Raw genomic sequence first — 12,154 nt, forward strand, 5'->3', positions numbered from 1 at the left:
AGCAGGGGTTTTTGGTCTGTTGGTCCTGGATTCTGTAAAGTTGCTTTGAGACAATGTGCATTTGATTTGGACTTGGACTTGATTTGACTCTCTGAAAGCCTTTCAATCATGTTTAAACAAGTACAATCACCACAGTAAAGTTGTACCAGAAATCTCAACAACAGGCTTATTCTTGAGTTCTGCGATCTAGACGCCTGGCAATGGAGGGCTATGGTATGATTGTGAATCGAACCTGCAAACAGCTTGGCAGATTAGAGACGGGTGTTGGCTGCGCTTCTCTGTTTACCTGATCTCACGTTGACCTTAGGTCGGCCAGTATTGCTTTAATAGAGAAGGGAAAATGAAGTGCCATCTCTATCAAACAAACAACAGGACCCGTTATGCTCGCCAGTCTCCAAGCAACACACGCTTCTTTCATCGCCTGAAATTAAACCCACAGTCTTTGTTGTGGACTTTATTGGAGAAGAGAATATAATGTAATATTATAATGAAAGGCAGATTAATATCTATTTTCAGCATGATGAAGAATCTGCATCTGTGAGTCTTCACTATAGTCTAAAGATGGGACTCGAGTCCACACACAGCGACTTCAGACTCGATTTGAACTTGTTTCAAATGACTTGTACTCGACTCATGATTCGCAAAAAAATGACTCATAAACAACAAGAGTCCCTAGCATCAGCATGTGTTACCATTAGTTACGTCTGACAATTATATATATACAGTATATATATACCCACAACGCACGCAATGTGTAAATGTTCCAGCCAGCTTCAATGACAGTTTGAAGTTCACTTCATTCAAACATTTTCGTTACCTTTGGATTGGAATCTCACTTAAAATGGTGGAATACCCTACGTAGTGCACTTCACAGGAACAACTGGGGTGAATGGAACGCTCCTACAGAATCGGCGCTAATGGCTGTAAGAACCGCTTTCTGTACCAATCAGTCCTTCTGATTGTAATTGTTAGTAAGAAATGCTTTTATTTGCATGTATTCAGTTTGCAGCGTCACACAGATGACGTGGTAATGAAACGCTCAATCGGCTTTCTAACGAGTTTGTGTTTTACTTCACAACTGGGAAAAGTTTGGAGGTTTTTTATTATAAGCACATTCACAAAATAACGGATTCTATTACTAATGGGACACACGCTTATAAATGTAATAGCATCTGGAAGAACAGAAGCTAAGGTAAGCAGTGGTTATGGATTTTTTTGCTGTATTTTGGATTTTGGACGCTGTGCCGTGATTTATCGAGCACTTTTGTTTTGCAGTGAAAACAAACCGTATCAGTTGAAGCTTTTAACTGGAACCTTCTTGTTACAGAAATTACATTCATTTACACAATGAGGAGGAAAGTAAAGGCACGAAGTAAAACGGCTAAATACACTCGCTAATCTGTTGTTGTTTTTTATCTGAATTTACAGATTATTTGTTTATTTCTATGCTACATTTCCAATATATGTTTTGCGTTTATTATATTGACTCGTGACTCGACTCAGACTCGTATTTTGTGACTTGTAAACATCTCTGCTATAGTCTATTTAATTATTGCATTTTTACTGACTCTACAAGTAATACTTTTATTTCCACACACACACACACACACATGCATTTCTCTCAACGATCACCCATTTAAAAGGTCACACCAGCTTCCAGTATGCTAAAGGATATCGAATCATCTCTCAACCTCAAACATCAGCTCAGTCCAGAATAGTTCATCGGTTCATGAGTGAAAACAGAATCACTCATCAGCCGTTCATAAGCCGACACAGCTGGTCTGAAAATATAGTGCTCTTATTATTCTGTATTAATGCCATTATTGAAGTCATCGACTGTAAGCCTGTGCAGCTTAAATAATTATAATTCATTATAATTACTTGTAATTTATGTAGCACACTCATGTGTTCGAATCTCAGCTCTGCTACGGGCAGGCTGAATGCCTGTATAGACAGTGATCGGCCTCATAAATGCAATTACGACCTCTACTGGATGATCGATGGCGCCTACATACGGGGGATAACGGATATCAGTGCGTGTCCATCTTAAGAATGCACTTACTGGCAACCCAAGCAAATGTCCGTTTCTATTAGTAAGCTCGGTAAAATACTCCATGTAAAATAAATATGTGTGTGTGTTTGTGTGTGTGTGTGTGTGTGTTACCTTTTGTCTGAGCTGTGCACATATATGTTGTTGGTGTAAGCGATCACTCTGCAGGCTTCGCTCCTCCTCGTAGATGATGCTGGCATCCTGCATCAGTCCCAGAGTACGAACCGACAGCAGTGCCCGCTCTCTGTGCCAGCTCTCCATCAGCAGCCTCTTCTGTGCCACGCTGAACCGGTACCAGTCCCAGGTTCGCTCGTGAGCATCCTGAAGCCACAAACACAAACACACGTACTGGTATGAGAGGTGTATCTGCTCACCTCTAGATATAGACCTCTGTATAATAGACAGATAGATATGTATAGATAGATAGACAGATAGATAGACAGACAGACATGCAGGCAGACACACAGATAGATAGACAGACAGACAGACAGACTGACAGTTAGATGGACAGATAGACAGACATACAGATACAGACAGACAGATTGATAAATATTTAGATAGACAGACATACTGGCAAAATATGACAGACGTTTAGACAGATAAATAGACAGATTTACAGACATATTTACAGACAGACAGATAGATAGACAGACTGACAGTTAGATTGACAAATAGACAGACAAATAAATAGAGAGACCAACAGACAGACAGACAGTTAGATAGACAGACAGACAGACAGACAGACCAACAGACAGATAGAGAGATAGATAGATAGACAGACAGACAAATAGACAGACAGATTGATATATAGATAGACTGAAAGACTGACAGACAGAAAGATAGACAGACAAATAGATAAACAGACAGACAGGTAGATAGATAGACACATCCCAAAGGAAATGAAAGTGTATACGTGTATTGTAGCTGTGTTTGCCACCCCCCGTCCTAAATTTAGACACGCCCGGTGTACATGTACACAACAGAAGCTGTTGTTATAAACTCCATTACAAGCTGATACATGGTGACAACATTACGAAGCTGACAGGTTTGATTAGGAACAGGTCTGCAGGACACCTACAGTCACACACCTTCACTTAGCAAGCAGAGCAAAGCCCGACTGTTCCCAGAGCCTCCGGACTGATCCATCATCAGAGACACGCAGAAATGTAACTGTCAGCTTCTACAAGAGTGTGTGTGTGTGTGTGTGTACGGTGGGTGGGTTAGTGTGTCTGCACGTTCGTCTGGGTTTGCTGGAACATTAAACGTGTGTCTGGCTGTGAAACAGGATGCGTCTCACAAGAGTCTACTCGTTAAAAGAGAAGAGGACATTCTTATCTCGATGTATTTGTTTAATGTGTGCATAGCCACTGATGCAGCGCTGCTTTCACATTATCACATGAAAATCTTTTTCCCCTTAAAGCGTCCAAAAAGGTGGAAATCAGATGGAGCTAAATCTATAAGCGTCTCTCAGTCTCTCAGTCACGACCGATTACTACAATTACTCTTCCTCCACCCTCACCACTTATAACCACAATATAAAAGTGCAGAAACTTTATTTAAACTACTTTAAACTAAATTAACAAAATTATTCCAGCAGTCCAGTCTGAATCATTCAAATCATTAATCATTAAAATAGTGTTTATTTATTAGGATTTTAACGTCAGACAGACAGACAGATAGATAAATAGAAAGACAGGCAGGCAGATAGACAGATAGATTGATAGACAGACAGACAGATAGAAAGACAGACAGTAAGACAGATAGATAGATAGATAGATAGATAGATAGATAGATAGATAGATAGATAGATAGATAGATAGATAGATGATAGATAGATAGATAGATAGATAGATAGATAGATAGATAGATAGATAGATAGATAGATAGATAGATGATAGATAGATAGATAGATAGATAGATAGATAGATAGATAGATAGATAGATAGATAGATAGACAAATACATACTGTATATAGATAAACAAAAATTCTCTAATTCACCTCACTTGCACATGTTTGGACTGTGGGAGGAAACCGGAGCTCCTGGAGGAAACCCACACAGACACGGGGAGAACATGCAAACACCACACAGAAAGGATCCTGACCGCCCCACCTGGGGATCAAACCCAGGCTCTCTTGCTGTGAGCCGTCGTCCACAATTTATTTGATGCAGACGTTCTCAGTTATTAACGATGACAAAGTGGATTTAAAAACACACAACCAAAGCTGAGAAGGAGTGAAATTTTCATTCCTTTTTAAAACACTCTCTTTCAAGCGGTGAGAGAGCGGCGAGAGCGCGGTGAGAGAGCGGTGAGAGAGCGGTGAGAGAGCGGCGAGAGAGCGATACGCTCGGCTCCAGGTGGGTCTAAATTGGGCTCGGAAAGTTTTACGAGTTAAATGTTTATCTCACTTCAAAGGCCTGAATGGGCAGAAGTTCTGAGGCAGGTCTGACCGGGCGCCGCTGCAAAGCTTCCCATCCGCACGACGTTTTATAACTCCTGCTTTATTATTCAGTGGTGGTCGTTGTGGTAAAGAAAATAAAAGCTTTTTAATAAAACATGAGCACACACGACGGTTCAGACCTGCTGTGCTTTGATAGATAAAAGTGTGTAATTCTGTCAGCATGCATGAATATATTGTGCTCGCTGGTGGCTGGAGATTACTGCAGTACTTCAACATACTGGAGGTTCAGCAGATCGTCACGCTGGGGTGTGTGATGTGAAATGTGGGTGTAAACTGTAAATTTTAAAGTAATAATTACTAAATATTCTCAAAAACAGTACAAAACCACAATTTGAGGCTAATAACGTTGGGACAGGACCATGCCCCCCACCACTGCTCATCAATGGAATGGTTACTCATGATTTTTATAATCAGTAACAAAACAAGTGTTGTGTTATATCAGCAGCAGGGTGGCTAAGTGGGTAGCACTGTCGCCTCACAGCAAGAAGGTCCTGGGTTCGATCCATATGTGGGGCGGTCCGGGTCCTTTCAGTGCGGAGTTTGCATGTTCTCCCCGTGTCTGCGTGGGTTTCCTCCGGGAGCTCCGGTTTCCTCCCACAGTCCAAAGACATGCAGTCAGGTTAATTGGAGACACTGAATTGCCCTATAGGTGAATGTGAGTGTGTCTGCCCTGCGATGGACTGGTGCCCCGTCCAGGGTGTTACTGTGTGTCTTGCGCCCATTGAAAAGCTGGGATAGAGGCCACTCAGGTGGCGCAGCGGTAAAAACACACGCTGGAACCAGAGCTGGGATCTCGAATACATCGTATCGAATCTCAGCTCTGCCTGCCGTCTAAGGCTGAGCAGCCACATGAACAATGATTGGCCTGTTGTTCAGAAATAGGCGGGACTAAGCCGGGTAGGGTCTCTCTCTCATAAATGGTGCTATTACGACCTCTGCTGGTTGATTGATGGCGCCTGCACAGAGATGAGAAAAGAGTGCTGTCAGGGTGTGTCTCTCTGTACACAACGCTGAGCTGCACTGCGCTTGTCAAAGTGTAGGTGATAAGATGCATACGGCTGCTGCCCACGTGTCGGAGGGGGCGTGGGTTAGCTTCGTTCTCCTCAATCAGAGCAGGGATCAGTATTGGTGGATAGGAAGCATGACGCAATCGGGCAATTGGACGCGAGAAAGGGAAAAAAAGGAGAAAATGCATAAAGAAAAAAAATAATAAAAATTGGATAAGCGGTTAAGAAAGTTAGTGAGTGAATGTTGTATCTCAGATGTGCTCACTTAAGGTTGGTATCTGGGTTGCCATATCCAATGTCTGTCTAACAGCAGAACTGAGTTTATAACTTACCAACAGACAACACTGGCAAATGACAAAAAAAAAGCGCAGCTCAAAAAACTTCATCTCAGTGCACAAGGTCATAACCTCACATTATCCTTAAATACCGCTGCCAATTAGCATCACCAAACATCCATGAAATATTAAAGCTTGTTTACGCTGAATTATTTATGAATCATGCAGCAGTGCATCTCATTACGCTGTCGAGGAGAAGCCAGGATTCATCTACCTATAATTAGCGCTGACCACTCATGAACAGATCCTCCGAAACAGATGTTAATCTAATCAGAACTGATCTGTAAATAAATAAATGAATACATGAAAAAATCTTTCAGCTAAGACATGTTCAGTGTTAAAGATAAATAAAACTAAGAAAAATCTAAGGATGTCTTTTTTTAAATCATTGTTTTTAAGACTGTAAAGAGGGTGCAGGGATACGCAGTACAATTACTCAGGCTCTTTGGTGGTTATTCACACAAGAACTGTTAAAAAAGCCAAAGAAGTAAACACAAAAGTAGTTCTGCTGAGGTTTCATTAATACAAACTACAATACTCCAAACACATCTTTTATATCTGCATAAAATATGAAGATTCTTATTCTTTATATACAGTATATATATATATATATATTTTTTTTTTCTTTATGCATTTTCTCCTTTTTTTCCCTTTCTCGCGTCCAATTGCCCAATTGCGTCATGCTTCCTCTCCACCAATGCCGATCCCCGCTCTGATTGACGAGAATGAAGCTAACCCACGCCCCCTCCGACACGTGGGCAGCAGCCGTATGCATCTTGTCACCTACACTTTGACGAGTGCAGTGCAGCTCAGCGTTGTGTACAGAGAGACACACCCTGAGAGCACTCTTTTCTCATCTCTGTGCAGGCGCCATCAATCAGCCAGCAGAGGTCGTAATTGCACCAGTCATGGGAGAGAGACCCCATCCGGCTTAGTCCCGCCCATATCTGAACAACAGGCCAATCGTTGTTCATGTGGCCACTCAGCCTTAGCCGGCAGGCAGAGCTGAGATTCGATACAGTGTATTCGAGATCCCAGCTCTGGTTCCAGCGTGTAGATTCCTATTCTTATGAGTTCAGGCTACAGCATGCTGCATTCAAATGAACCCAGATTTGGGAAATCAGAACTTACAAAGTGTGTGTGTTGGGGGTATTTCACTCTATATTTCCTCGGCTGCTCCCGTAAGCGGTCGCTGGCAGATCGTGATCCACATTACTGATTCGGCACAGTTTTTATGCTGGATGCCCTTCCTGACACGACCCTCCCTATTTATCCGGGCTTGGGACCGGCACTACAATGCACTGGTTTATGCATCCTAGCAGCTGGTACCTATAGGACAATTCAGTGTCTCCAATTAGCCTGGCTGCATGTTTTTGGACTTTGGGAGGACCCACACAGACATGGGAAGAACATGTAAACTCCACACAGAACGGACCTGGACCGCCCCACCTGGGGATCGAACCCAGGACCTTCTTGCTGTGAGGTGACAGTGCTACAAACTTAGCCACCGTGCCGCCCGTTGGGGGTATTTCACTAATTATAGTATTTTGATTGCTCTGTCCGAATACCAAAAGCTATTGAACAATCACACCCCCCAGACATCGTCTGGAAACATCATTCACGTCTGGATGTAGATGCCCGACCATTGGGGATTCGCTAATATTATTTAGCGCTGTGCCACCTCTGTGCCTGTTCAAATATATGGTTTGTATACGTATATGATTTTATTCTATTTATTTTCTTTACATTACCCCAGTGGTACTGTGCTAGTGTAATTAATCACAGCGCCACTCGAGCGCCCTACAAAATCCCATTGTAAATTAGAGGTGAGCTGCTTGACAGTAATACTGCAGTATAAACAGCAATACTGGTATTTTATGCCTCTATCCACTGAATTTGGGGAAGTTTTTTATTGGATTTCCTTCTAGCCCTTATTGTCAAGATGAATTTTGAGCTGATCTGACTCATAACGATCACCACGCATCAGACTGAGTCATTTCTAAATGTGTGTTCATTCCTGCTCAGTCAGAAATGTCCTGTTGCTAATAAAGACGCTGATTTTCAAGTTAGTAATCGGTGAGATTGGGGCGGCCAGGTGAAACTCAGCACTGTTATCGGTCGTGCTATAATTGGCAGTGCCAGCAGCAGACAAAATTGGCCATTTAGTCTGCCGGGTGGGAAAAGACCAGATCGAAAAGTGGGTGGGGTCTTCAACGTTGTGCAAGGACCCTGGTTAGCTGCCCGGAGATCAGGGCATGGCTCTCCAAAGGTGTGGGACTATAAGAAGGGGTTATGGACTGCGCACATTTTGGAGATAACCTGAGGCAGGCAGAATTACCCTCCTCTGACATGACCGAAGTCTCCAGCAGAGGAAGACGAATTGATAACGTAAAAAATTGGGAGAAAAAAAGAAAATGCATAAATAAATAGTAAAAAAAAAATGGTACAGGAGTCTCATGCTGCATCACACAGGATTGTAATTGTACCATACTGAACTTTGTATGGTCTGTTTTTCTTCTCTGAGCTGTTTCTGCCAGCGCCCGTCAATCCCTCACACCTGTTCTGCATCGAAGTCCAGATAACATCAAAGATCTGAGTACTGTGTCCACTCCGAGCACTGGATCACACCCAGCAGAATTAAAGATGCTTCCATGGCTGCTCCCGGTGGACTGCTGCCTGTCCTGGGGATCTGCCCTGACTGCACCAACTTCGAGTATAAAGTCCAGACTTTCATATTCTTATTGTTGCCCAGAGAGGGAGGGTCACTTTTTGTTTTTGTTCTAGAAGCTTCATTCAAGGAATTTTTCCCTTGTCATTGTCAGTTACACCGATCACCCATAACATTAAAACCACCTCCTTGTTTCTACACTCACTGTCCATTTTATCAGCTTCACTTACCATATAGTAGCACTTTGTAGTTCTACAATTACTGACTGTAGTCCATCTGTTTCTCTACATGCTTTGTTAGCTCCTTTAATGCTGTCCTTCAATGGTCAGGACCCCCACAGGACCACCACAGAGCAGGTATTATTTAGGTGGTGGATCATTCTCAGCACTGCAGTGACACTGACATGGTGGTGGTGTGTTAGTATGTGTTGTGCTGGTATGAGTAGATCAGACACAGCAGCGCTGCTGGAGTAGTCAAAAAATCCAGCAGCGCTGCTGTATCTTGGGGGTCCTGACCATTGAAGAACAGCATGAAAGCGGGGCAACAAAGCATGCAGAGAGACAGATGGACTACAGTCAGTAATTGTAGAACTACAAAGTGCTTCCATATGGTAAGTGAAGCTGATAAAATGGACAGTGAGTGTAGAAACAAGGAGGTGGATTTAATGTTTTAAAATAATTCCATGAATTTCAATCCCTTATGAAATTAAAATGACTGAAATACTAAGACTAACCTGAAATTTTTATGTAATAATAAATACACAAAATACTATAAATAAAATGTATGTAACAATTCATAAGAAGTTTCCAAACGTTACTTATACTGTATAGCACAGAGCTGATGGAGAGGAATCAGAGCAGTTTTATAGGAGGTTTGCAATTAAGAAGGGTCTGGGTTCTATTCCCCGGCTGGGCGGCCAGTGTCCTTTCTGTATGGAGTTTGCATGTTCTCTGTGTGTCCACGTAGGTGTCGTCTGGGTGCTCCAAAAGACATGCAGTCAAGCCAATGAGTGCTACTAGAATTGCCCTTAGAGTGTATATGTGTGTGTGTGGACTGACCAGCTCTGTTTTGGAGATATGGGGCAGTACTCTGTTAAGCATGTCCATGCAGAGGCTCTTGTGGTTCCTCAGTTCTGGAGAATACTGACACACGGTGTGGACAAACCTCAAGTGATCCTCCTCGCACCAGCCACAACACCTAATGCGCACACACACACACACACACACACACACACACAAACACACAGTTTTTTAAATGTCATGGACATTAAGTTCAGCCGCCTGATCAAGCTCTAATTTCTGCCTCTAATTAGCTCCTGCTTCATCATCACAGATATTACTGAGTAATAAAACACTGTGCTGGTCCGATTTATTCTTCAATTTTATATTTCTCAATCCTTTCTGTCTCATGTTTTTTAAACTCTCCCACTGTAGGTATGTGTGTTCCCTCCCTGATCTCAGGGGAACACCCCGGTTCTCAGGAATTACACAGTTTGGCATGAACACTGAAAATAAATGAATGTATAAATAACAGATGTTGGAAAAACCAGTGAAGACTTTCAGGTCTTTTTATTTTCATTTTCTTTCTTACGGGGTGTGTTGGACTGATTGCGTAGACTTATATTTATTAAAGATAATTAACGATGCTTATGTACACAGATGAGCCAAAACATTAGGACCACCATCCGAACCTAATTAAAAACTATCCACCAATTAAACTAAATTTAGTTCAGCTCAGGTATACAGCTCATTTAATCTCTTATCACTGAATAACATTGTTCTGTTCAGTTCTTTTCTGTTCTGTTCCATATTACACTGTTCTGTTCTGTCTTATTCTTTTTTGTTCTGCACTGTTCTGTTCTGTACTGTTATGCACTGTTCTGTTCTTTTCTGTATTGCACTGTTCTGTTCTCCACTGTTCTGATTTTTACTGTTCTGTACTGTTCTCTTTTGCTCTGTTCTGTTCTGTTTTGTTCTGTTCTGTTCTGTTCTGATCTGTTCTGTTCTGCACTGTTCTGTTCTTTTCTGTATTGCACTGTTCTGTTCTGTACTATTCTGCATTGGACTGTTGTGTTCTTTCCTGCATTGTTCTGTACTGTTCTGTTCTGCACTGTTCTGTTCTGCACTGTTCTGATCTGTTCTGTTCTCTTCTGCACTGTTCTGTTCTGCCTTGTTCTGTTCAGTTCTGCACACTGTTCTGTTCTGTACTGTTCAGTTCTGCACTATTCTGTTTTGGACTGTTCTGTTCTGCACTGTTCTGTTTTGGACTGTTGTGTTCTTTTCTGTATTGCACTGTTCTTATCAGTTCTGTTCTGCAGGTTCTGTTCTGTATGAGTGAATTGTGCATTGAGAAGTCAGGCTGTGTGTGTGTGTGTGTGTGTGTGTGTGTGTGTGCTTTTGCATCCACTCTGTGTGGTTCTGTGGGTGTGGATGATCACCCCCTGTGGGTCTCGGCCCGGTGACAGAATTCTAAGCAGTTGCTCTTTAAACCCTGTGACGTGGATGCCGTTTTGAAGCCCCCTCACATCTCCACAGAGTTCAGCTGAGCTTTTAATTGGGCTTAACGAGCTACGGGAGCACAGAGATGATGGCCAGGCAGGATAATTAAGCACCACTGCACGGCTGGTCGGGCTGGGCAGAGCAGGACACAGTTACACAGTAATAAAGCTAACGGACTACGTCTGAGGTGTGAAGATTTAAACCCTTTTAATAACAGCCTTATGAACTTATGAACATCTATCAGCCAAAACATTAGGATCACCCATCCAAGCCTAATTAAAAACAATCAACTACAGCCCATTCAATCCTCTTCTGTTCTGCACTGTGTGTGTTCTGATCTGTTCTGTGCAGTTCTGTTTTGTATTACACTGTTCTGCTCAGCACTGTTCTGCTCCTTTTTGTACTGTTCTTTTCTGCACTGCTCTGTACTGTTCTTTTCTGTGTTCTGTTCTTTTCTGTTATGTAAATGCACTGTACTGTACTGTTCTGTACTGTCCTGTTCTGTACTGTCCTGTTCTGTTCTGTACTGTTCTGTAATGCACTTTACTATACTGTACGGTTCTGTTCTGTACTGTACTGTACGGTTCTGTTCTGTACTGTACTGTTCTGTACTGTTCTGTACTGTTCTGTACTGTACTGTACTGTACTGTTCTGTGCTGTTCTGTACTGTACTGTTCTGTTCTGTACTGTACTGTACTGTACTGTTCTGTGCTGTTCTGTACTGTACTGTTCTGTTCTGTACTGTTCTGTACTGTACGGTTCTGTTCTGTACTGTACTGTTCTGTACTGTTCTGTACTGTTCTGTACTGTACTGTACTGTACTGTTCTGTGCTGTTCTGTACTGTACTGTTCTGTTCTGTACTGTTCTGTACTGTACTGTTCTGTACTGTACTGTACTGTACTGTACTGTTCTGTACTGTTCTGTACTGTTCTGTACTGTACTGTTCTGTACTGTTCTGTACTGTTCTGTACTGTACTGTACTGTACTGTACTGTTCTGTTCTGTACTGTTCTGTACTGTACTGTTCTGTACTGTTCTGTACTGTACTGTTCTGTACTGTTCTGTACTGTACTGTTCTGTGCTGTTCTGTACTGTTCTGTACTGTTCTGTACTGTACTGTTCTGTACTGTTCTGT

General features: G+C 42.3%; 1 protein-coding gene across 1 annotated transcript in view; it reads right to left on the minus strand.

Moving 5' to 3' along the window:
• The window catches only part of LOC134324445 (coiled-coil domain-containing protein 148-like), a 58,560-nt gene that overhangs the window by 16,095 nt on the left and 30,311 nt on the right, over positions 1–12,154 (minus strand). The window contains exons 9-10 of the mRNA XM_063006295.1: positions 9,580–9,718; positions 2,165–2,371 (exon numbers count right to left, since the gene is read on the minus strand). Coding sequence (XP_062862365.1) covers positions 2,165–2,371; positions 9,580–9,718 — 346 coding nt within the window. The remainder of the gene's footprint in view (positions 1–2,164; positions 2,372–9,579; positions 9,719–12,154) is intronic.

The sequence above is a fragment of the Trichomycterus rosablanca genome, chromosome 12 (genome assembly GCF_030014385.1).
Source record: "Trichomycterus rosablanca isolate fTriRos1 chromosome 12, fTriRos1.hap1, whole genome shotgun sequence".
Taxonomy (NCBI): domain Eukaryota; kingdom Metazoa; phylum Chordata; class Actinopteri; order Siluriformes; family Trichomycteridae; genus Trichomycterus; species Trichomycterus rosablanca.